Below are 27,736 nucleotides of genomic sequence, written 5' to 3'. Positions count from 1 at the left end.
CACGCTCAGGCTGCTAAAAAACACACTACCCCCTCCCTTTTTCGTAGCCTGCCCCCTCCCCGTGCTGGGCTTTGTACAGTAGCCACTATGATTTACGACGATGACTAGCTAGTACAATGCTACCTCATTAAACGTACCGGGTAAAATGAAAGAATTTAATACAGTATTATGTAGCATACCAAATATTATATGGTACTGAGAGAGAGAGAGAGAGAGAGAGAGAGAGAGAGAGAGAGAGGTTACTACAGCTAGGATTACCATCACTCACCTGCCTTACCTTACCTTTAACACCTGTTCTCATATCATTACCTGTTATTTTCTTTACACATGCCCTTATTTTTTCGCCTGTTCTTATTTAACACCTGTCATTATTTTACCTGTTGTTATATTGCTCCCTATTCTTAGTTGTTGAATATCTTTACTTGTTTCACCTGAAGCTAAAACACGAAAATACATGTTCCTCAACGCCATTTCACTTCCAGGCCTTTATCATGTGAGGATGCGCATACAGTATTTTGCTTTTTCCTAGCGGTCAAATTATCATGTCGTAATTACTGTATCATGCCTAATTACCATGTATCAATTACTGTATCATCGTATCTAATTATCACGTCTCTTTCATTTCAGGTGTGGCTGGTGGTGACGACCCCCCACTCCCAGCTCGTCACTGGAAGCTGCGGTACAGAGACTGATCTACGGACTTTCCCTGAGTGACAGCTAAAAATTGGACAGATAATTCCTTGAGATTATGGCAGCAGCGAGGCGTGTGCGACTATCACGGTATCTCGCCCGGGATTAAAAAAGATTTCACTCGTCCTGATGATGGCGGGGAAAAAATGCAGATTGTCGGTGATGAATTAAATGTGAACTTTTCTGCCGCCCGACATGCGATAGATCGTACCTGGTAAAAAGAGAACCGAGGTCATTAGTTATTTTTCTTTATATAATTTGAATTGAAGGTTGGAGGATTGATTTTTTGTGAGTGAAATGTGACGCAGCAGAGGAAGACGAGTTTAACGGATTACACTTTTATTTTGTCTCCTTAAAGTGATATTCTCAATTTTGGAAAGATGACAGACACAGGACCATAAAGCGGCCGCTCTCCTGCAGGTGTTGTGGTCTTCAGTCACTCTTCTGGTTGTCTGGGGTAAAACAGTTTGTCCTCAATGAAGAATTAGGTTTTTTTGGCTGTGCTGAACTATTCAGATCCTGATAAGTTAATTGTTGTTGTGGTAATGATGGTGTTGTCAGTCATTCCATCCTCGGTCGCTGTCTGGTATGACATGATCACCTGAGTGCCTCTGTGTTGTCCGTGCCGCGCCCACCCCGCTCACCTATCCATGTTGGAGGAGTCAAGTCACGGTGGTGAGGGAGGAGTGGTGGGGGAGAAGGATGATGGTGAGAATGTGTTTGAGGAGGTGAGCGGTGTAGAGGTGTCCTGCAGGGACCATGGTGCCTGCGGGGGCTTCTCCCCTCAGGAGGATCTCACCAATCCTTTCCTGCCCCTGGAGAAGCTGGGCAAACTCCTGCTGGAGCCAAGCCTCCCCAACAACACCAACACGTCGTCGCATCACCCGCTCTTCAACTTCTCCATCCACGAGGCGTACGACATCATTTCCGACACCCAGGCCGGGTACCTGGACGGGGTGACGGAGGTTGTCTTCATCGTCTGCTACGTCAGTCTCATCCTCTTCGGCGTCGGGGGCAACATGATGGTTGGTTGGGTCATCTGGCGCAAGAGGACTATGCGGACGCCCAGGAACCTGTACATAATAAACCTCACAGTGTCGGACCTCAGCATGTGCTTGGTGTGTATGCCCGTCACACTCGTCGGTCTGCTCTACAAGAACTGGGGGATGGGGAGCCTCGCCTGTAAGCTGGTGCCGGTGCTGCAGGGAGCCAACATCATGGTGTCAACCTCCACGGTGGTAGCCATAGCGGTGGATCGTTATGCCACCATTGTTAAAGCGGGAGGGTCGACGAGGAATAAGTTCCACGTAGCGGCCTCCATATGTGCCATCTGGGTGTCGTCTGTGCTGTTTGCGCTGCCGCTCTACTTCTACTACATCGTGGCGCAGGTGAAGCTGCAGCACATCCTGCTGTACTCCCGCTGTGTCGACCACTGGCCCTCCAGGAGCGCGAAGAACGTGTGGATCATCGCGCTCCTGCTCACACAGTATGGCATCCCCATCGTGGTGCTGAGTGTAGTTCACGCCCGCATCAAGCGTTACCTCAGCCAGCACATGATGGGCCAGTATGACGCCAGGCGAGCACAGAAGGAGATAGAGCGTAACCGTAAGACAACAATCTTGCTCTCCACTATAGCCGTGGCTTTCGCTGTCTGTTGGCTACCTTGGAACATCGTCAACCTGTTGGCAGATTTCGAATACGAAGGTTTCAAAGACCCGACTCACTTGTACACGGTGTTTGGCGCCTGTCACATGATCGCCATGAGCTCGGCGTGCATCAACCCCGTCCTCTACGGTTGGCTCAACACCAACCTGCGCCGAGAGCTGCTCGAGTTCCTGCCACCCATCTTCGCTAAGATGGGCTGGATCCTGCCGGAGTCCTTCAGGAGGAGAACCGGGGACTCGCCAACGAGACAGCCGGAGAGCGTGACGCTGCTGGTATTCCAGGGCAACCAGAACAACAGCATCCAGACGGTGGCTCACCCGCCTCAGACCATCACCACCACCATCATCAAGGACGACACCTAGCCAGGTCAGTGTACCTCTCTCACACACCTGTTGTACACCTCACTCTCTCACCTACTGCACACCATGTCATTTCACTCTCTGTTTCTTATTCAGGATGTCTGTAGATAACCTTACTTTCTCCACTGAACTGTGCTAACTGTTGTTTAATTCCTCTTAACATCTCTTTATTTACATATAGAACTCTGTGTCTTAAAGGAACTGGGTTCTTCTTCTTCTTCTTAACATACCACTACTCTGCTACGTACGAAAAGGAATCATATTTAACAGTCACAAACAAGCAAACTTTTAACAAAATTCCAAAATACCGACAATAAGCTTTTAAAAAATCCCCAAATAGCGCGTTTTTATTTGTTTTCTAGATCAACAGAAGGTGGTGTGTGCGTGCATGTACGTGTACAAAAAATAACACCTTTCCAAAAATTTCACAAAACAGAAAAATGTGTCATTTATTATTGCAAGAAACTTTAACAATATCACAATCCCCCATCCCCGTCCCCTACCCCACAATCCCCCATCCCGTTCCCTACCCCACAATCCCCCCCCCCCAGGAACAACAACCTCCCACAGTTACCACACTTCCCAACACCAGGACTAACACGGTCTTGTTCACCCAGTTGTTCCCTCCCTCCCGTCTTGGCTTTGTGAGACTCTGATTACCTGATATGAGTAACTTAATTTGGGGCAATAGTTTCCCTGAATTTTTTTAGAACAAGAGCCGTCTTACTTTGGAGGGTGGTGGGGAAGAGGGAGGGGGGGGGGGCAGTAAGTTGGGCAGTGGATATATAAACAGGGCAATAACCAGCATATATCGAGGGTAAGGATATCTGAATATCTTTATTTAGAGGCAATGGTTTTCTGATTTCGGGGCTAAGGTCATTTTGTTCCAGTTCACAGCCATATTGGAGTTCATAAATTACCCCTCCCCCCCCCTCTTCCACCGATACCGGAATGACAGCCGATAACCGTTATTGTTCCGGTAGCCGAGGACTGCCACACCACCTGAAGCTTTGTAAGGCGCCGACAAGGATCTACAGCCAACCTGAATTAATGTTCACGAGAAGACAAAGTCAGCGGGAGTACTTGAAGAAAAAGTGTCGGCCGTGAGCGCATAAAAAAAAAAACTTCCACATGCAAGAAAATAAACACTGTTATTTTAATCTGAGATGGTGAATTAGTAACAGGTGATGCTAATTACTGCTCAGGTTTATAATACTAAATAATAATATCTTCCCAAGTTTGTAATTTCTGTATATCTTTCTCTTTTCAATCAGCAAACTTATGTGTCACAAGTGCCATATACGTCAGACATACCACAGGTGCCATAAGTGCCACAGGTGTCACAAGTGCCATATACGTCAGACATACCACAGGTGCCATAAGTGCCACAGGTGTCACAAGTGTCACATACGTCAGACATGCCACAGGTGCCATAAGTGCCACAGGTGTCACAAGTGTCACATACGTCAGACATGCCACAGGTGCCATAAGTGCCACAGGTGTCACAAGTGTCACATACGTCAGACATACCACAGATGCCATAAGTGCCACAGGTGTCACATGTGTTGCAACGATACAGCCCACATGCTTCATCTTGCACACATCACCTTTTAATTAAGGGCAATGAATAAGTAAACCAGACGCAGGTAATTAACTTCTTCATTAAAGACAATAATCCTCTTCGCTAAAGGTCATTAGTTTAAAAATTCAGGGTAATAAAATTTGAAAGCTGATGCTGCTAAATTACATCTAGTTTCATAACACAACATCCTCATTAATTTACTTAGAGTCTTTGTCTGATTTACTCACTGACGGAGACAAACTGATATTTTACTCATTCACTCAGTAAAGAATAACTCACTCACTCACTTATTCCTGCATTATTTTACTTTTTTTATTCCAGATCTTATTCTTGTACTTTCTCCAATTCCCAATCTTTATTTATATTTTCCTTATTCCAAATATTAATCTTATTTTTCATCCTATACCCAATCTGTTTTCTTCTTATTCCAAATGTTAATCTTAAATCCTTTTCCCAGTCTTCTTTATATTTTCCTTTATTCCTAATGTCAATCTTATATTTCCTTCTATTCCCATTCCCATTCCTGAGCCCTTCCCCTCCTTCATCACACAACACGGACACAAGAAACAGATGGATGGTCGACTCACCCTTGAGACCCAGACAAATCTGCCACTCAGGGTATGATGCATCGTTATCACCTGACACCTGACACCTGACACCCCCATCCCCGCCACGCGCCCCCTGACCTGAGGTGATCTGAGGGACCTAAGACGACCACCATCATCAACATCACCAACGCCACCAACTTCACTCCACCACCACCACCTCCACCACCACCACCACCACACACACTGAGGGAATCTCTCTCTCTAAAATACGAGTTTGTAGAAATTACCAGCCAGGGGACGTAAGAGGAATTAATTAATAAACAATGTGTTTTTGCTCGTAACAAGGCTAATAAAGTACTTGGGTTCATACAAAGGAGTGTTAGTTACAAGACTAGCGAGGTCATCCTAAAACTGTATCTTGCTCTTGTGAGACCACACCTGGATTACGCAGTTCAGTTCTGGTCACCGTATTACAGAATGGATATAGAATCCTTGGAAAGAATTCAGAGGAGAATGACAAGACTAATCCCGGGCATTAGGAACCTTGAGTATAGAGACAGGTTAAAGCATCTTAATTTGCACTCCTCGAGAGACGTAGAGCGAGGGGCGACCTGATAGAGGTGTATAAGTGGAAGTCAGGGCTAAACAAAGGGGACATTACAAAGGTACTCAAACTATCCAACCAGGAGCGAACTCGTAACAATGGTTTTAAATTAGACAAATTTAGATTTAGGCGTGAAATAGGTAAACACTGGTTTGGAAACAGAGTAGTGGATGAATGGAACAAGTTACCAAATATCATCATTAACTCGAATACGCTGAATTGCTTCAAACATAGGTTGGATGCTCATATGAGCAATAGGGGTTGGGTGTAAACGGGACTGCCCAGTATGGGCCAATAGGCCCGTTGCAGTTTCCTCCATTCTTATGTTCTTATGTAGTAAAGAATTAAGTGAAGTGCTGTATATATGTTAGTCGTTAGTTGATAATTAGAGGGATTTAACTTATATTGGTGAGTTGAAGTAGCAGGAGATTAAGTAGAAATTAATTGATAAAAAACTATAATACTTTGATAGATAGATAGATAGATAGATAGACAGATAGATAGATAGATAGAAGGTATGAAACATAACAAAGGTGTAATATCCAAGGTAAAATATAAGACAGGTGATGTTAAGAGTCGAGTGTTGGGGGATGGAGAGTGTAATTACCTGTGGACTAGTGCAGGTAAGAGGCGCCGTCACAATTATCCACGGTAGAGGAGTCTCATTGCCTGTCATGAAATGTGAGTTGGAAACGGAAGGGAATTTATACCATGGTGATGTTTGGAATAGTGTTAGTATATACATAAATATACCGGTATACTGTACATACAAACACACATACTAGAACATATTACATTAATAAACATACATGAATACATATAACACACTCATACATATCACACAAAATAAATACATTTACCCACAAACCCTCACTGGCGTCTCTCTCTCTCTCTCTCTCTCTCTCTCTCTCTCTCTCACCTTGAACATAAAACGCTATAATCCCCGTAAATTACAGACACATGTAAATACAACACAGGGTCAGAAGTACATTGACTGTCCCTCTCCCACACACAGATTATCCTTCCCTTCCCTTTCATAGTAGTAATGATGATGATGATGATGATGATGATGATGATGATGATGATGATGATGATGATGATGATGATAGTGGTGACTGGTTGACTGACTAACTTTGGCAACCCGTTAACTAATGACTTGATGATGTACGGGTTGTGGATTGATTATTTACGTCTGTCTGTCCGTCTGTCTGTCTGTCTGTCCGTCTGTCTGTCTGTCTGTCTATCATCCAATATAAGCACAAAGAAGTGTTCAGGCGCCGGATTTGTCTGTTTACGATCACCGGCAGTAACAGAGGGGTATTAACCTCTTATTCCCAACACAACTACAACACTTTGACATCTGTTTCGTAAATGACAGATCGGTAATCTTTCCCCGTTTTCTGCTGTAGGTTATGAGGTGTGTGTGTGTGTGTGTGTGTGTGTGTGTGTGTGTGTGTGTGTGTGTGTGTGTGTGTGTGTGTGTGTGTGTGTGTGTGTGTGTGTGTGTGTGTGTGTGTGTGTGTGTGTCTGTCTGTGTGTGTGTGTGCTTTTTAACATCAGGTAAACTCGTCAGTGCGGGTGGCGGTGTGGTGAGGAATGAGCACCGCACACACACACACACACACACACACACACACACACACACACACACACACACACACACACACACACCATCAGGGATACAGTGGTAAAAAACAAACTTTCCTTTCATCACAAAAAAACAGCATTAAATTCTCATCGCCAAAGGACGCAATAAAACTCATCTCTCTTTCGGTCATCACCCCTATTAGACGTGTCCCGAAACCGCCAGGTACCCAATAACACCTCAGGTACACACTTTACATGCAGATCATCCTCCCTACAACCCTCCCAGGGAGTCATTTAAGGCCAACCACCTGTCATAAATTGGTGTACTATGAAGTCTAATTGGTGCGGGGGCGTCACTTCCTCGGTTCAGTACAGTATATAAACAACCGAAGCCTCGCCTTGCCTCAGTGACCTCTTCTCTTTAGTCTTTTAAGTACAGTAATTCACATCAGGACGTAGAATAAAAAGGTCTGAACTTAGCACCAATCTCTATAGTGGTATGGTGAATCGTCGGGACTTTTTTCGTTTTTTTTTTTAATAAAGAAAATGTCCAAAAATTCCTACACTTTCTCTCACTAAACACAAGCTACCACACGGCCACAACATCAGCTGTCAGCGTAGCCTCAGAGCTGGTGTCGGGTAGCGAAGTTCCTGATCGGCTTTTTGTTGACGGTGGAAGGAATAAAAGGAAATTGTTTACGGAAGACGTGTCAGTCGGCAGAGAGGTCAGGGGGGGGGGGGTGTTGAGTCGGTTGGAGGTGGGGGTGTGAGTCGACAGGGGGAGGGGGGTTGATGTGAGTCGGTAGAGGATAGGTGTGAGTCGGCAAGGAGGGGAAGTAACCTAACCTCACCCGTAAGCCTCAACATATGGGGTAATACTTCCAAGTCACACCTATCAAAAATACTTAACAAATTCATATCGTGTTAATAATGACCCAACGGTTATAATCTAAATTAGGAAATATCATTTAATTAGTACACAATTATATAAAATACTATAGTAAATATTTATATTCCATTGGGGTCTATTATATATCATAAGAGATTTTCCTAATCATCTATAATTTGAGGTATTAAATACAAACTAGTTTTCGGGTTTAATTAGCGATGATGACTCCATATTATGTAAATTAAACAGCTCAATTTACATATTTAATGTAATTACCGAGTCGACCATCACTGATCTCTGTTTAGCATGGTGGGAGGTGAGTGAGGGGAGGGAGGCAACACACAACACCCATATAACTAAAAATTTCCTCTTAAAATAAAATTAAAAAAATTAAATCTTCAATAAATCTGTTCAATATCAACTCAGATTTACAAAGTCTTAAGATAATACGGTATTCCACCCTACAAAGCCATAAGGTGTAAATATTGATATTCATTCCTCTGAAGCAATACACAACAAAGAAATATTTCTCATGTAATATTGAAGGGTATTACACTCCCTCTCTGAGGCAGAATAAAGCCGGGGATTCTCAAAGGCTCTTAAGATAATTTCCTCAAAACTAAATACCTGAGAAAAATTTACCTGGATTCACTTAAGATAGAGACGAGATTAATAACACAATAATCGATCTTAAAACCCAATTAAATACGTTCTATTATCCCTAAATACACGTATATATGAGAGTCTGAAACCTGTATTATTTACCTTACGAGAAAATAATACCTCAGGTAGATTAAATTTGTTGGAGGCTACAGAGGTAATACTGCCACCCGGGAGATAATTACACTGCTTGGGCAGGTGTGTTCAGTCACCTGTGCTAATTTACGGCAGGTATACAAGAGAAACACAACTGTCTGTTTGCTTGCGCTTAACTACACACATTCTTGTTTTCTTGTGTGTGTGTGTGTGTGTGTGTGTGTGTGTGTGTGTGTGTGCAATTAGATTAATCACCGCTAAAAGTATTATTCACACGGCAGGAGACATTTAACAGCACTATTCACACAGTAGGAGACATTTAACAGCAATATTCACACGGTAGGAGACATTTAACAGCAATATTCACACGGTAGGAGACATTTAACAGCAATATTCACACGGTAGGAGACATTTAACAGCAATATTCACACGGTAGGAGACATTTTAAAAGCAATATTCACACGGTAGGAGAAATACTTAGTGCCAACATTCATTTCTAGGAGACATTTCAGTCACACTGTTCACACGGTAGTGTGTGAGACATTTAACAGCAATATCTGGCAAGGTAGGAGACATTTAACTGCACCATTCAGCAAAGGTAGGACATTTAACAGCAATATTCACACGGTAGGAGACATTTAACAGCAATATTCACACGGTAGGAGACATTTAACAGCACTATTCACACGGTAGGAGACAGTTAACAGCAATATTCACACGGTAGGAGACATTTAACAGCAATATTCACACGGTAGGAGACATTTAATAGCAATATTCACACGGTAGGAGACATTTAATAGCAATATTCACACGGTAGGAGACATTTAACAGCAATATTCACACGGTAGGAGATATTTAACAGCAATATTCACACGGTAGGAGACATTTAACAGCAATATTCACACGGTAGGAGACACTTAACAGCAATATTCCCACAGTAGGAGACATTTAAAAGCAATATTCCCACAGTAGGAGACATTTACAGCAATATTCACACGGTAGGAGACATTTAACAGCAATATTCACACGGTAGGAGACATTTAAAACCAAAATAATCAAAGTAGGAGACATTTAAGAGCAACACGCACACGGTAGGAGACTATTCACACGGTAGGAGATATTTAAGAGCAGCACGAACACGGTGAGACATTTAAAAGCAATATTCCCACGTTAGGAGACAAAGTTTGGTGTTTTTCCTCGAGTCTTTACCACAACTTTCTCTAAGACTCTCCCTAAGAAGTGGTGGGTTTGTGTCTTGTTTTATGAAAGTTTTAGGTCTTTTTTTTTAATTTACAAAGTTGGTTTATGCTAATTTGTGTTTCTTTTTAATATATTTTTAAATGTTAGTATAATTATGTCTATCTTAATTTTAGGTTATTACTATATTCTCTGTTTTGTCGTATTTTTTACTGTATTTTTGTATTTATTATTATTATTATTATTATTATTATTATTATTATTATTATTATTATTATTATTAGTAGTAGTAGTAGTAGTAGTAGTAGTAGTAGTAGTAGTAGTATCATTATCGTATTATTTATGTCTGTTTTACGTATTATTATAATTTCTTCTACTTGTTTATTTCATTCAATAACTTATTTTTTCTAATTATTTCATACATTTCTTTTACTATCGTTCCATATGTTATTTTTCCTTACACTCACATATTCATTTATTTCTCTAACATTATCGTATGTTTCTCCTTCCCTGCTTGCTATTCTATTCTCTTATCACCCCTTTCCAATTACCTCCTTCCTTCCTGACTGTCTCCCTCCCTCAACCAATAACAACCTCGCCTTCATCACCTCTTCTCTGTGATTGGTAGAACGTATCTCCTATTCACTAAAAAAACAAAAATAATTCTCAATAACACGACAATATTGGCAACTTCCCAGGGATAATCACCACTTGGCAACCTCCCATGGGAATAAAAGTGTACATAAAGGCAGGTTGCGTGTCGTCTCATCAGTGTGTGGCAGGTGATGACCATGATAACAAGGGTCTCGGTGTCTTGTGTCTCTTATGTCCACTGTCTTCTGAGATCCGAGATTCTCTTTGGGCCACGACAGGAATATGAAACTGGCAAGGACAAGGAAGGAAAAAGATGTGTGTGTGTGTGTGTGTGTGTGTGTGTGTGTGTGTGTGTGTGTGTGTACGCCTTTCCCATTCCTTCTTCCTATCTCCTTTTCCCATCTCTCCTTTTCTCCCTCCCCTCCCGTTCCTCCTACTTTCCCATACCCTTCTCCCCTCACTTCACCCTCCCTTTCATTAATAACCAAATGTCCTTCACATTAACATTTTACCTGAAAGTGAAAAAAAAGTTATAATTATTTTCATCTGTCGAAGGCTGGCGGTAAACATTAATTTGACTAATTTGAATATTTATTTTTATTCCTGCGATAAATAATTGTCGTGTTGGCAGCAATATATATTTTTAGATTAATTGTGACGAAGAGAAGACAATTTCTTACTAATAATTAATGATAACTTGTTGATTATTGAACTACACCACGGGGGGGGGTCAATTTATACCCTCACCCCCTGGCTGGCCACGATATTATTTTTTTTATTTTTAGAGCCTTTTACCCCCACTATGCTGGATGGTGGAGGGAGTGAAGGGACCAAAAATAGACTCTCCCTTCACTCTCCGTCATCTATTGAGTGAAACAAACGGCTGTGCGACATGCCTGGGCAGTCACCACCACCATCACCACCACCAACACCACTCGACACTCTGGTTTTCTCTTGTCATTCACATGCACCGTGAGGGAATGTAGGTGGGATGGCATTTGGTGGGGTTAGGTTAAGTTAGGTTAGAGAGAGAGAGAGAGAGAGAGAGAGAGAGAGAGAGAGAGAGAGAGAGAGAGAGAACTGTCCACGGGCAAATAGAGAGGAAGATCTATAGTTATCGTTTCCTTGACCATTGAATTACCCATAGGGCTTGAGAGTATTGTCTCCCCTGCCAAGGTATCTACGAGAGATAAATCCTCCTCTGATCAATCTCTCTCTCTCTCTCTCTCTCTCTCTCTCTCTCTCTCTCTATCTATCTATCAAAATCATCTACTATCACAACACAGTCATCCACGAACTCAAACTATCATATCAACTCCCTCAGAGAGAGAGAGAGAGAGAGAGAGAGAGAGAGAGAGAGAGAGAGAGAGAGAGTACGGGCGTGTGTTACCGTGTTCACCTGGTAATTACGCCTCACCTGCCCAACTAAATGTGCTAATTGGTGTGGCTCGGGAGGGGAAGAGACAAGGGGAGAGAGTAAGCATAGGACTGGAAATGGGGAGAAATAAGTAGAAATATGAAGAGGATAATAGGGGAGAGGCAGAAGGAGAGGGAGAAGGAGGGAAGCGCGGAGAAGGGAGAGGGGGAAGGGCGAGGGGAAAGGGGAGGGGAGAAGAAGTAAATGGAGGAGGAGAGGAGGGGAGTTAATGGAAATGGAAGGACGTAAAGGGAAAACAAGGGAGAAGGAAGAGAAGGAAAGAAAATGGGAAGATTAAAGATGGGAAGCAAAAAGAGAGGGATAACAACATGACACAAAATGAGAGAGAGAGAGAGAGAGAGAGAGAGAGAGAGAGAGAGAGAAGTACAGGAGGAGAAAAGAGAAAGAGTAAAAGGAGGAACAACCACAAGGAAAGACAGACAAAGTAGAAGCAATCAGGGAATATGAGAACAACAGAGAAAGAATTAATAGAGAGGGAACTAAACCAAGGATAGACTAAAACAATAAAGAGAATAACAAGAGGGTGAGGGAGAATACAGTACAGTTAACATCTAATAAATAACCTTGAAACAATAGCTATTATTATCCTCCCCCTCACAGCTAAGTACATCTCAGCTAAAATTAAGCTTGACCTCAATCGCTCTTCCCTTCGTCCTATCTTTAGCTCAGAATGAAATCAATTACTGAGTTTTTTTTATATTATTATTATTATTATTATTATTATTATTATTATTATTATTATTATTATATATTTTAAGAAGAAGGGGTTGTGTGTACCCCAAACTTTCAATATCCATAACAACAACTACAACAATGACCAAAACATTAACCCATAACAACAACAACTACAGCAACAACAACACTCACAGCCACAACAACAACAATTTATTTATGAATTATTTTATGCAATCCTGAACTGATTCCATTTCTCCCCTTCACCCATTCCGCCTCATTTCTCCCCACCTACTACTACTACTACTACTACTACTACTACTACTACTACTACCATTACTGGCTTCATTATTTTTTTTTTTTACGTGGCCTCCAGCCTTCCCCAATAGCCACACCTTCGCCGCCATTTTATTACCTTAATATTAACTATCCTAATACATAAGTAGCTATCCTATCTGTGTTGCATTAGTTGAGCTGCAGATCTATGCAGCATTCAGTGACTGTAGCCTCATAGTCAATATCTGCAGCAGTTGTCGGCATTGGGGCAGAAGCTCTCGTTCCCCTGAGGCAGAGCAAAGCCGACCGAAGGAGAGAGAAAGACAGTCGACATCTCATCCAGGCTGTAACATAACTTCTGGGCTGCTGCTTCTGTTCGGAGAGCACCTCCGCGAGTCTGGCGTAGAAACATATTGCACTTGGTCCCATCCCACCAGAGGTTGTGAACACTAGAGGAGTGAAGCTGCCTTGATCACATTTCCAATTTCCCATATGCCCTTCTCTGTCGTTCTGTTCCTCCTATGCGCAGCATCGAGAGCTAGGTTGCGTGACAAAACGGCCAGGATCAAAAAATCCTGATGTCGAGCAGCCTGCTGTCCTCACATTACACATGACTATTACGACTACTACTACGTCTACTGCTTCTGCCGCTACACACACACACACACACACAGTACAACGAAAAAACTATTTTTATCTCGTCTCCATAAGAGGTTCAGTGTAATAGAAAAAATTGAGTTTTATTATTCTATCCGTATATATTTTAGTTTTTCTTTTGTTTTTTTTGTTATTATTTTTTTCTTTATGGTTGACTTTAACAACAAAATTCAGAGAACAATTTTTTTCTTTGACAATATAAAATATTTTTTTTAGATCATAATTGTGGAAATAAAAAATAAAAAATACATAAGTATATCTTGAACTATAACCGATATGTTGAATGTTATCACGAACAGACGGGGAACAGCTGGCAAAGAAGACAATATCCAAGACGTTCAATAATTTTTATTTAATATTTTAGGTGATTTAATAATAATAAAAACTAAAATCCCAAAATAATTTCTGTTGGACTGGGGACAAAATTACACTCACAATTTCTGAATAAGGTAAAGGGAAATTGAAACAAGAGATTACAGTGTATACGTCATCTACGGTTTATCATATTTATTATAATTTTCCCCTCAGTTATTCTTTCTTCTTTGTGGTCTTAATATTCCATTTATATTCTGTTCATTTCTGGATTACATTTCATATTTTTATTTTTCATTTTATTCCATCCAATCGCATGTTTCTTGTTTACCATTTCTTTCACAATTATTCATTTTCTCTCTCCATTATTCATCCTCTCGTGTCTTTCCAATCCAGTGTTTATAAGTTTTATTTTTTAACGTAACATTTAATCTACTTGTATTTTCTCGTTCAATTCTCAAACAATTTCAGTATATTTTTTTTCATCCACATTTATATTCCTATTCTATTATACGTTTATTACCTTTTCATTTTATATCTATTTTATTATTTAATATTTATCCTCATTCATTACGTTTCACTAAATAATTTCGATTTTGTCTTCGCTATTCTCTTTCTCTCGTCTTCGATTTCTTTCTTTCGTGTTTAATCTATTTTATTTTATTTCGAATTTAATTTATTTCAATTTATTATAATCACTCTTATTATTATTACTATTTTTATTATTATTATTATTATTATTATTATTATTATTATTATTATTATTATTATTATCTAAAATACGACATAAACACGAGTAAGTGAAACATGGGTCATGGTTACCGTAGACTTTTCCGGTGAAAATTAAGAAATTTCCCCCCTATCTCACCTCACCACACCTCGCGTCACCTCATCTCACTTCACTTCATTTTATCTCACCTCACCTCACCTCACGTCTCCCAGGACCACCGCTACTGTACAGGAATATTCGGGTCTATTATGTTAAGGCGGGCGGACAGGTGTTGATCCCGCCAGTCTTAATATTCACCAAGTGGAGGGAGGGTTGGGAGGAGCGGGGGTTACCTTACTCCCTCAGCATATAGTTTACAGTGTAGGGTGAGGGAGAGGGGTAGGAGGAGGGGGAGGGAGAGGTTAGGTTCGGTTCGGTTAGGTTAGGTTAAGTTAAGATAGGTTAGGTTAGGTTATGATAGGTTAGGTTAGGTAAAACTGGGTTAGGTTAGGTTAGGTTAGCTACAGGAGAACAGATCTCATAGTAATACTGTTTTATTCCAACAAACTCTGGAAAAGCGTTTTACTAACTATGAATAATAAAAAAGCTTTATCCAAACTCTAAATAATTCAGTAAAAACGCGAGAAAAATTGCATGCGTAAAATTCATTTGACTTCAATATGTATAAAACATTCGTGAGAGTGTAACGGCATGGTGGTGTAGCGGCTTAAAAGTTACAAATATTTCAGCACATATTTTACGATACAAAAATAGAAAGGAAACAGTGCCACGAGTTTCACCAGAGAATTGGTCAAGGGCTCTGTAGACTGATGTGTGTGTGTGTGTGTGTGTGTGCTTGGAAAGAGACATACAAGACATACACACCCGCAGAATAGACATACACTCAAATAAAAACATCCACAAAACGCATTAATCAACAGCCCCCACACACACACACACACACACACACACACACACACACACGCACACACACACACACACACACACACACACACACACACACACACACACACACACACACGCACACACACACACACACACACACACACACACACACACACACACACACACACACACACACACACACACACACACACACACACACACACACACACACCTCACTCAGGCCGTGTTTACCATCCCCTCGTCTCTCTCTCCCACCAGGTCCCTCTCACACACCCTCTCCCACTAGGTCAACCAAATAACGACACCTCCTCCTCCTCTGCCATGGGTGTTTTAACATGCGGCTGTCTCTCCCACGTTCCTCCCACACAAAAACTCTCCTCTCCCTCGTTGTCTTGAGACTCGGTAAAGAAAAGAATAAACAGGAAAAGAACATCTCACAAAATTTCACACCCGGGCGTTTTTATATGTAATGGGGAAGTGGGGTAGGGGGGGTGGGTGGTGGGGTAGAGGGTGGTGGTGGTGGTTAGGTCATCTAGGTGTAAGAGAGGGAGTTTGGAGGTGTTTTAGTGTGTGTGTGTGTGTGTGTGTGTGTGGGAAGGGAAGGGAAGAGGGAAAGCGGGGAGAAAGAGGAGGAGAAGGATGGAAGAGAGTCGAAGTGATGGTGAAGCAGGGAGAAGATGGTGTAGAAGGCATTGCAGGGAAAAATGAGGAAAGTAGGAGAAGAAAGACCCAAGAAGGAGGAAGGAAAAGAGAAGAAGGAAGGGAGAATAAGAAAAAAGGCTGAAGACGGAATGAAGAGAGTGTAAAGAGCAACCCAAGAGATGATTGATGTGTCGAGTCTTCACACCACCGCCTCAGTACACACAGACCCGGTGGTGTTGTCCAGCGCTCGTCTGATGCCACCACCTCTTTAAGATGAATGGAGTGAGAGAGAGTGAGCGAATGAGACAGAGTGTGAGAGAGACAGACGGACAGAGAGACAAAAAAAAACAGGCAGACAGATGCACTTATCAAAAATGGCGTCTTTCTGCAGATCAAGTTTCTCTCGTGAATAAAACAATCATTTCAACTTACCTTCGCTTTGTCAAGGCTGTTATCCATGTCATTAGTTTTTCCCCGCCGTTTCTGCCCGAGGGACTTACCGGTCTGTGAAGGAAAAAGAAGAAACGGCGTCTCACTAGAGTGTATTGTAACCTGTAAGAGCAATATTGATAATTTTTTACAGGTAGAGTAAGCCCCTTAACAAAATACGCAGTAAGCTCTTAATTATACACAATGAACCCTTGGAAGCATGCGGTTACGCCTCAAGCAACAAATACGCATATATTCGCAAACAACCCCCGCTTGGGTATTTTATGAACTCATTTGTGATAATACGCAGTAAACCCTCGTATACACAAAGGCTCTGCCGGACCAATCTTCATCCACAAGGGAGGGAGGGGGGAGGGGTCATGAGAGGGAGCGATGGAGAAGGGCAAGCTTCCTCAAGCCGTATGTTTAGTGTATGGATAGGCAAGTATCGGCTCACAGCTCTGGTTTTCTTCAAATAGAGAGATCTTTGCTTTGATCCTTCATCTGGTACATGTGTGTGTGTGTGTGTGTGTGTGTGTGTGTGTGTATGTGTGTGTGTGTGTGTGTGTGTGTGTGTGTGTGTGTGTGTGTGTGTGTGTTATTCTCTCTCCCTCTCTAATGATATGCATGTAAAGCTTTAATATACATAAATTTAAACCCAAGTCATTAGTAAGAGCAGAGGAACTTTGCAAGGAAAAATTACAGTGGACCGATATTGTATTTTTTTGCCTAATTACTAAATATTTCGTACAACTTACAACAAATGTTCTAAACGATGACCATTAACACCATACAAGCTACCTAACAAGTTACTGAACACGATGCACTACAACTTTTTGATCACCCTGTAGGGAAATGAGTTTAGAGAGTAACGACTAAACTACTATATATGTATTTTGTTGATTAAAAAAAGCGTTTGGTTGCATAAAACAAAAAAAACTTTGTCTATTACGGATAAAATAGGTTATACTGATGGTGAACAGGTATTGGAATTCTACAAAATCTGAAGTTAGTAAATATTGAACTTTATAATTGGTTCACGGTTTAATAGGGGGTAAGAGAAGGTTGTATGATGTAGCTTATACCGAGAGCGAGAGAGAGAGAGAGAGAGAGAGAGAGAGAGAGAGAGAGCACCACACATCAATACCACCAATCAGGGCTTAACAGGAGGCGACGAGGAGACCTAGAGAGCCAATCAGTTCTCTTTACACAATAATAATAATAAGAGACAGGTTTATCCCTCCTTATTCCCTCACCACCACCTCTCCCACCTCCCTCCCCCTCACTTCTCCCTCAAACAACCCTCCCTTTCGCTTCTTCTCTCACCATCCTCATCGTCCATCCCTCCTCTACCAACCCTCCCGGCTTCTTCCTCCTACCACCCCCAGCTTCTACCTCCAACCCCTCATCTCACCCTACCTCCCTTACCAACCCTTTCTCTCACTACTCACCCCTTACATCCTCTCCTATCTTCTCCCTCACCATATTCCTCTTCCATCTCTTCCTCTCTCTCTCTCTCTCTCTCTCTCCGCCATAACCCTTGAGATGTGCTTACGCCTTTCTCCTACATCGGCTATAAGTAACTTGATATTATGTGGTTCACTCCTGAGGCACACCTGGTTTTCTTATTTCTCCTTCCTCTTTCCACAACACAAAACACCGCAACCACAACACAACACAAAAATCTCACCAAAACACAAAACACCGCACCACAACACAACACACTACACCATAACACACCGTACCACAACACAACTCACTACACCATAACACACCGCACCACAACACAACTCACTACACCATAACACACAACACCACAACACAACACAACTCAAAACACCACAACATAACACGCCGCCACTACAACACTCCACCAGAAACTGCTTTACACCTTACGGCAGAGAAGAAAAATGCCGATACCTGCTACAGAACAAAGGGGTTCGGCTTCACACATACCTCCTTGCTTCTGGGGAAATGATTGGTGTGCAGGAGGAAGGATGTGTGTGTGTGTGTGTGTGTGTGTGTGTGTGTGTGTGTGTGTGTGTGTGTGTGTGTGTGTGTGTGTGTGTGTGGAGATGGGGCAGAATTTAAGGCATCCAGAGTTGTGGAGGAAGGAGAGGTGGAGGGAAGAAATTATGAGGAGGAGGGAGGAGGAGGAGGAGGGAGGAGAGGAGGAGGGGAGGAGGAGGAGGAGGAGGAGGAGGAGGAGGAGGAGGAGGAGGAGGGAGGAGGAGGAGGAGGGAGAGGAGGAGGAGGGAGAGGAGGAGGAGGGAGAGGGAGGAGGAGGAGGAGAGGAGGAGGAGGAGGAGGGGAGGGGGAGGAGGAGGAGGGAGGGGGAGGAGGGGAGGAGGAGGAGGAGGAGGGAGAGAGAGAGGGAGGAGAGGAGGAGAGAGGAGAGAGGAGGAGGAGGAGGAAGTTGCCACATATAGGAAATAAAAGAGAATAGGTGCAATATTATACTCTTGAGAATGCAAAATACTAAAAAAAAAAAGTAAAACAGGATACTGCCACTGAACAAAACAACCCCCCACAAAAACAACCCCCCCACAAAAACAACCCCCTCCCCCCACAAAACAACCCCCTCCCCACAAAAAAAGAGAAAAATAAGACCAAATAAAGGAAAACAAAATAAACATAAGGAAACAAGAGACACAAGAGAGGAGGAGAAAGAGACTCTGTCAAGTCTTACCTGCAGATAAAGTTTACTGTGAGGTTTTGGAAATGAGCGAACCGACAAGAATACATTCACTAAAGTTACTGAAAGCAGAGTTGGGAGGAGTGTGTGGAGGCGAGTATTGAGACCTATAGCGGAACGAACTGAACTAAATCCTGACATATAGCGAGTTACTAATCAGACTTAACGTGTTGAAGTGACGAAGGAAGATGTTAATGCTCTTATAACAATCCCCAAAAGACGAAGGAAAAATTGGCACTGTACGATACTGTAATCCTCCAAACTCCCGAGACGTATGCCATAGGACACCCCCCCCCTCCCCCGACCCCCACCCCTTGGACCCCTGAAGACTCCTGAGGACTCCTTCAAGATGTACGAGATGACCACCACATTGAATATTTTTTCCATAATAAAAACTGGTTATATATTGGCTGCTGTCCAAGAGATGAGGGAAGGTAGTAGACAAGCAGAGACCAAAAGAGGATTTACCAAGGATGTGGGAGGCAATTCAGGGTCGTACGTCTCGGGGAGCGAAGGGTAGGGGTGGAAAGAAGGGGAGAAGCTGCTGTCTGGTCTGGAGGGCTTTGAGGATTTGGGTGTCTGGGAGGCAGAAAATATTGTGGGTGTAGAATATACGGTAAAAGGGACGGTAGAGGGATTACGTTACCAGAGAGAGAGAGAGAGAGAGAGAGAGAGAGAGAGAGAGAGGAGAGAGAGAGAGAGAGAGAGAGGAGAGGAGAAAGAGAGAGAGAGAGAGAGAGAGAGAGAGAGAGGCAGAGAGAGAGAGAGGGGGGGGAGAGGAGAGAGAGAGAGAGATGGGAGAGGGAGAGAGAGAGACTCAATAAATATCATTATGGCTCATCCGACTTAAAGGGAAGCAATTGGTGATTATCGCCTTTGTTCCCTCAATATTTTCCCTTCTCTCTTTGTATGTGTGTGTGTGTGTGTGTGTGTGTGTGTGTGTGTGTGTGTGTGTGTGTGCTTGTGTGTGTGTGTATTTATATGTATGCGTGTATGTTAATGTGTGTGTGTGAGAGCTTATATTCATGGATAATAATAATGGCTGCCCCTCTTGCAATGAGGATGGCCGGCCCAAGGGTCACCTAGGCTTGTATTTGTTTAAGGTGTAGAAGCTATCGCCAACACAACAACCACACCCTGAGTTAACGAGTTGCATGACCCAGTCAAGGAATAGTCCGAGAAGACCGGACAACTCACCAACAGCACTGACTAACCATTACCCCGGAACACGATCAGCAAATCGATTAACATCCAGGTCCACAATTACTGCTGTGTAGACAGAGGCAAATGGCGTAAAGAAACTTGCCCATAGTTTCACTCTGCCCGGGGATCGAGCCCTGGTCCACTCGCTTGCGAGGCGAGCATGCTGACCATTTCATCACAGGTTGCCAGCATTCATGGATATATGTGTATGTACAACAGTATCTCTGGAAGTGAAAAAATATTACACACACACTTGTAAACAAAACACCAATCCGCACATATTAATCTTCACAAGCCTCATAAAACATCCAATAATTAGCGTTACTTTCAACATTCTTCACATTATTAACATCAACAATAACATCACATTCTCCCTCCCCTTCTATCGACCTTCCTCACTAATTGGGTAATTATCGTCAAGACTCTCTCTCTCTCTCTCTCTCTCTCTCTCTCTCTCTCTCTCTCTCTCTCTCTCTCCGAAACATGAACATTTATATATTTTTTCCTCACGTTTCTTGTAATTTTCCTGATTTTTTCCTAAAGTTTCTTTGTGTTTTTTCCTCGTTTCTCGTATTTTTCCTTTCTTATATTTTTTTCCTCACGTTTTTTTTGTTTTTTCCTCACATTTATTGTATATTTCCTCACGTTTCTTGTATACAGTATTTCCTTTTTTCTTTTTTCTCACAGTTCTCTCCTCAATCGTTAACGTCACTATTATTATTTCCTTTCCTCCACCATTGTCTACTACACGACACGTAATTTCGCCTATTCTCGACTGTCTCTTATACGTCATCAACTAACTACGCTTTTTCTAACACAATTATCGCTTATGCTCTTCCATCTCCCAATTAATCATTATTCTCTCTTCTCTCATCAGAAACACAATTATTGTTTATTCTTTTGTCTCCTAAACATCAACTAATTAAAAATTATCTACTAACTTTCCTTTTCATTATCAAGCTCATTCCCTCCTGCCACCTCTATTAACTCCAGGTCATAAACTTAGTCTTCTCAACGACGCAACACTTAAACACGGATCACCTATTTTTTTTTTTAGTGTTGATGGATTAGTGTAGTTAAGAACTTCAAGTTGTTAAAGCACAGTAATAAAGTCATAACGTCAAAGTTAATTCACCTTAACGCTAACCTAACATAACCTAACCTAGCCGGAGGTGTCAAATTCAGGTGAAATAAACTGAGATGTGTAATCATCAAGTGAAATAATCTAAGACAACTAATATTCAGGTAATTCTTTAAACACCAAAGACGCACAACACCCAAACCCCAACAAACTATCCACAACCAACTGAACTAAATTATGAACAATTACAGTAAGACGATCTCACTTTCCTCCCGAGTTACGACCACAATGTATATACCCAACCTCTGGGACTCACACCACTAGAGCCTGAGGTGAGGACGTAAATCTCGCACCTGCATTGTTGGGGGGAGAATTCTGGGCTTTACCTACATGCTAATCGGCGCTAATGACAGCTGTGGTATAGCTCTATTATTAACCCAGGCTTTAAATTTCTTCTCCAGCTATTATCAACGTCAAACTCACGCGTGGATTCCCCGCTGGGTGAAGGAAGGGGTGAGGGGGGGGGGTGAAGAGGGGAGAGAGACAGGAGGATGGTGCATGGGAGGAGGAAGGAAAGAGGGCATAGCGAAGGGAAGAGAAAGGGTAAAGGAGAAGGAAGGAGGGAAGAAGAGAGTGAAAGAGAAGAATGATGATGATGATGATGATGATGATGATGATGATGATGAGGAGGAAATAAAATGACAACAGACTCACCAAGGCCAACTCACGACTTCGTTGAGACCACCAGGAGACCAACTTGTGTTAGTAGGGGAAATTCTTCATTATATAGACCCAACAAAACTCAGTAGGGGAACCCAACAAAACCCAGAAAAAATCAACAAAAGGCCCCACCAAACCCAATAGATGCCCGACAAACCCCAACGGTACCACATCTAATAATAATAATAATAATAATAATAATAATAATAATAATAATAATAATAATAATAATAATAATAATAATAATAATAATAATAATCATAAAATAATAATTATTTCCTCACAGGCTTCAGTATTGTGGTTTAAAACTGAAAGACAAAACACCGGCAAACTACATCCGTGATATTTACAGGTCACCAAGCAATCCGTCCACTCAGTCGTTTCCAAGTCAGTGGGATTAAAAATAAAAAAATAAAAAAAAGGGATTAAATAAATTTCCTACAGTATTAGTTAATAAATATGACTCTATAATGTTTCCAAATGATAACAAAGTTGAAATTAATAAGAAATAAAATACAATGACAGGAATTGATCAATGTTACAGGTATTGCCAAAAGCGCATCAAAGTTCCTCTTAAATCTTATTATGTAAAATCGCTCTAGGGTGGCCAGGTAAAAGTTGAAGAGGGTATACGGTACATGACTCACTCTTCCTCCTCCTCCTCTACCTCTACCTCCTCTACCTCTACCTCCTCTTCTACCTCCTCTTCCCAACACCGGAAGCAGGCGAGGGTGGCGTTCTCCAACACGTTTAAAAGTTAACTACATGAAACACTCTCCTCCAAATTCGTTCTCTGTTAATAGTTGGCTAAATAGTGTGTGTGTGTGTGTGTGTGTGTGTGTGTGTGTGTGTGTGTGTGTGTGTGTAGTCTATAATGTGTACAGGAGGCTAGAATAAAAAGAAATAAAACAATCTGAGAAACCCCCATGTTAAGTAAAAGAAACACACACACACACACACACACACACACACACACACACACACACACACACACACACACACACACACACACACACACACACACACACACACACAGTACAACATCCTTATCTCATCCAACCCCAACGGGAACCGAACCCAAGACAGCAGCAGTAGTGGAAGACAAACACACCACTGTACAACTAACTAATAAAATATATACAGAAAAAACACCAAACACAAAAATACACGAGTTTTATCCACGTAGAATTAAACCAATGTAAAGTTAAACTAATCTGGATGATGTATGTTTTTTTCCTATGTCAGTTTATTACACATGGTGACCTTTGTTTGATCATCCTATAAAATAAATATTAAACTCATGCTGATGTTATTTCTACAATTAAATAACTGACTGCATTTTTATCCTATACGTCTCTCTCTCCTTTATGCTTGAGTGTGGTGGGGTGTGGCGAGCAGATATACAATTATAACATCCTACCACAGTGTTCAGTTCATGTGTGTGTGTGTGTGTGTGTGTGTGTGTGTGTGTGTGTGTGTGTGTGTGTGTGTGTGTCAGAGTTAGTGGTTGAAGAACGAAACAATTAACTTAACCTTCCTTCCTCTCTTCTCTCTTCCTTCCCTTACTATTTTTCTCTCCTTTCCTCCCTCCCCCACTCTCCCTCTCTACTTCTCCTCACTTTCCTCTCCCTCTCTACTACCCTCACTCCCCTCTCCCCCTCCCTTCTTCCCAGTGGACGGGGGAGAGAGGAAGTGGGCCACCTACCCCCTAGGATACCTCCTCTCTCCTCCCTGCATGATCAATAGGTGCAAGTGAGGAGAAGAGGGAAGAAGAGGAGGAGAAGGTGCTGGAGGCCACAAGAGGGGGAAGGGGGAGGTGTTGGAGGCCACGGGAAATGAGGAGAAGGTGGTGGTGGCCACGGGAAATGAGGAGAAGGTGTTGGAGGCCACAGGCGAGGAGGAAGTAAAGAGATGTTGGAGGCTAAGAAAGAGGGAATGAAGTAGAAAGAGAGAGGTGAGGAATGGATGGGGAGGTAGAAGAAGAGGAGTAGGCGGATTGGATGAAGGAGGGGATAGGAGGGGGAAAAGGAGGAGGAAGAGGAGGAGGAATAAAATGAAAAGAGAGAAGAAAGACACGTGAGAAGGAAAGGAGAGGAAAGAGCAAGACAGGGAAGGATGATGATGATGATGATGATGATGATGATGAGGGAAACAGCCAGGGATTATTTTAATTTCCTTACTACCCAAGTGATTACAACCCAACCCAACCCAACCAAACCCAACCTAACCCAACACAACCAACCCAGCAACCCAACCCCAACCCAACCCCAACCCAACCCAACCCAACCTAACCTAACCTAACCTAACCTAACCTAACCCAACCCAACCCAACCTAACCCCAGCAACTGAAGCACACTAAAAATTTGTTACATGAAGTTATATAATTAGGTTACACAAGAGCTACAAAAAATATAGTCACACACCAACAAACAGTAAATTCCAGGTACGTATTACAGTAACTCAATTGTAAATAATGAAAAAGGATCACAACAACTTATTTACGGATTACGTAGAGTACTTAAGTGCTCCCGGGATTATATCTACAATTCTCAAAAAGTGTAGTGTAGTGTAGTGTAGTGTAGTGTAGTGTAATGTGTAGTGTAATGTGTAGTGTAGTGTAGTGTAGTGTAGTGTAGTGTAGTGTAGTAGGGTGTAGTGTAGTGTAGTGTAGTGTAGTGTAGTGTAGTGTAGTGTAGTAGTGTGTAGTGTAGTGAAGTGTAGTGTAATGTAGTGTAGTGTAGTGTGTAGTGTAGTGTAGTGTAGTAGTGTGTAGTGTAGTGTAGTGTAGTGTAGTGTAGTGTAGTGTAGTGTAGTGTAGTGTAGTACTTTGCAGGTTCTAGCCAAGTGAGAGTGATTCCTCGCCCCATAGTTCCCGGCAAAAGTAACACACGATCATATAACATTCAGTCTTTCTCAACTCTCAACTTATATACCCAACTTATGGAGAGAGAGAGAGAGAGAGAGAGAGAGAGAGAGAGAGAGAGAGAGAGAGAGAGAGAGAGAGAGAGAGAGAGAGAGAGAGAGATGAACCAAACATTGTTACAATTATGGTAATTTATCTGTTACTGCAAGAAAGCGCTTGTTGGTGTAGTGGTGGTGGTGGCGGTGGTGGTAGTGGTGGTGGTGGTGGTGGCTAACTAACTGTATATAATATTAATGAATGTGTTAAATGCTGCAACGTTATCTACCTATGCCCCGCTTCGCTTATTATATTATCTCTTGTGCAATTTATGCAATATCCATTACTCGCGTTCATGTTGTTGTTGTTGTTGTTGTTGTTGTTGGTGGTGGTGGTGGTGGTGGTGGTGGTGGTGGTGGTGGTGGTGGTGGTGGTGGTGGTGGTGGTGGTGGCGGCGGCGGTGGTGGCGGCGGTGATGGTAATGGTGATGATAGTGGTGATAATGGTGATGGTTGTAGTGGTGATGTTTGTGGTAGTGGTGATGATGATGGTAATGGTGGCGGTAAAGATGATGGTAGTGGTGGTAATGATGCTGGTAGTGGTGATGATGATGGTAGTGGTGGTAATGATGCTGGTAGTGGTGGTAATGATGCTGGTAGTGGTGGTAATGATGCTGGTAGTGGTGATGATGATGGTAGTGGTAATGATGCTGGTAGTGGTGATGATGATGGTAGTGGTGGTGATGATGATGGTAATGGTGGCGGTAAAGATGCTGGTAGTGGTGGTAATGATGCTGGTAGTGGTGATGATGATGGTAGTGGTGGTAATGATGCTGGTAGTGGTGGTAATGATGCTGGTAGTGGTGGTAATGATGCTGGTAGTGGTGGTAATGATGCTGGTAGTGGTGATGATGATGGTAGTGGTGGTAATGATGATGGTAGTGGTGGTAATGATGCTGGTAGTGGTGGTAATGATGCTGGTAGTGGTGATGATGATGGTAGTGGTGGCGGTAAAGATTATGGTAGTGGTGGTAATAGTGGTAATGGTGGTAGTGTCGGTAGCAGCTTTAACAAGGTAAAAGTGGAGGTAATGAAGGTGTCAGGGACGGGCTCTGGCGTGTATCACTAGACACATGGGTAGTTTTTGACACCACAGTAATTGCATAACCATGATTACCTGGGCCACTCCCCCAGTAGCTGCTGCGGTGCCTTTCTGCTCTGAACTTCACAGCTCTTCTAATACTCTTGCCAATATTGGCCTAATGGTTTATGACTGTACAATAATTACCTCCACCACTGCCGTCATGTTATTGTTGTGTAAAACTAACGAGGGGACGTTATTGTTGCAGGTGTGAGCTGGAGGACCAATCAGGAGGAGGTGACCATCATCCGCCACGACGACGGAGGCCGCCACGCAGCGTTGGACGGCACCCACTGCAGAAGAGACTCAGCCAACAACTGCCGGGGAGGAGCGGCGGTGGCCACCACGTCCGGGAATAGGAGGGAGGTCACGTTTGAGGCTCTGGTGGAGATGAAGTCAGAAGTTTCGTCAGAGGTCATGTCGGATTTGTCGACGGAAATAACGCCAGAAGGTCAAGAGGAGGTCATGGCGGAAAAGACAACCAGAGGCATTGTAGAGGTGGCAAATGAGTCGGCATTAGAAGCCCCCAGAAGGCAGGTCATGCATGACGGACTATCATACGCACCAAAAGAGGTCAAGTCTACACCCTCGTCAGAGGTTACGTGACGTAACCAACGATGGTTAACAGACAAAGAATTTTTTCGTTTATGACAGACAGCGTCGGGGTCTTTGGACTCGTGAATTGTGTCACCAGAGGGGACAAGTGCCACGCCTGGGACAAGAAACCGGCAGGACCTGATCTGCCTTGAGTCTTGTGCCTCTGGTCTTCTTCCTGTATGACACGGGTTGTGGCTAATACTTCTCACCTCATAGTAGTACGTAATTTGTCATTACCGAGCGATGTTCTCATTCAGCTCAACGACAAAAGGAATGACGTTCACCTTCATCCCTGCAGTGAAAACAAATGCCTGTTGCGGCTTTTACGTGTGGCGGCACTGAACAGGGTGAACAGAGAGTGCAGAGGTCGACCTCGTGAATCCATGAAATATCACCTCCTAATTTCCTCCAGCTAAGACATAAAGAAGACTGTGGATTTGTGCCACAAAAGATTAAAAATGTTACATGTATATGAACGTTTTTTGAACCTTGATGTAAAAACTTTCAATCGTGCTGAGATTCTCCCATCACTTTGTGCTGCTATTAATTATAAAGATTTTTTTTTTTTTAGCGACAAGAGTGTCACCGACCAAGGGTAGAGACGGAGCTTGTGGGTCGTCCAACACACCCTCATGCTCCCAGATACCGACGTAAAAAACGAAAGTGGTGGCCTGAATCATGCCTTTTATTCCTGTACCATCGACATGTACATGTATTATTAAGCGCACTCATTTCCTTGGTGCTATGTTCATTCTTGTATATATAAAATGTTTGTATACGGTTTATTTTGGGAGAATATTCTTTGAAACTGTTGTGTGATAGCGGGTCAGCTATATATATAGGATCCAGAGAGAGAGAGAGAGAGAGA

The 27,736-nt window shown here is 42.5% G+C and overlaps 1 protein-coding gene across 1 annotated transcript; it reads left to right on the top strand.

Moving 5' to 3' along the window:
- Window positions 1-655: 655 nt before the first annotated feature.
- LOC121865424 (neuropeptide Y receptor type 6-like) lies at window positions 656-27,736 on the top strand. The gene is made up of 2 exons (XM_042364807.1): window positions 656-2,721; window positions 26,480-27,736. Exon 1 carries the CDS (start codon window positions 1,341-1,343, stop codon window positions 2,715-2,717), a length of 1,377 nt encoding a protein of 458 aa, XP_042220741.1. The 5' UTR covers window positions 656-1,340; the 3' UTR covers window positions 2,718-2,721; window positions 26,480-27,736.

Source organism: Homarus americanus, unplaced genomic scaffold (assembly GCF_018991925.1).
Source record: "Homarus americanus isolate GMGI-L3 unplaced genomic scaffold, GMGI_Hamer_2.0 scaffold25483, whole genome shotgun sequence".
In the NCBI taxonomy this organism is placed as follows: domain Eukaryota; kingdom Metazoa; phylum Arthropoda; class Malacostraca; order Decapoda; family Nephropidae; genus Homarus; species Homarus americanus.
The sequence above is the reverse complement of the archived record's forward strand: the minus strand, read 5'-3'. Positions and strand labels throughout refer to the sequence as shown.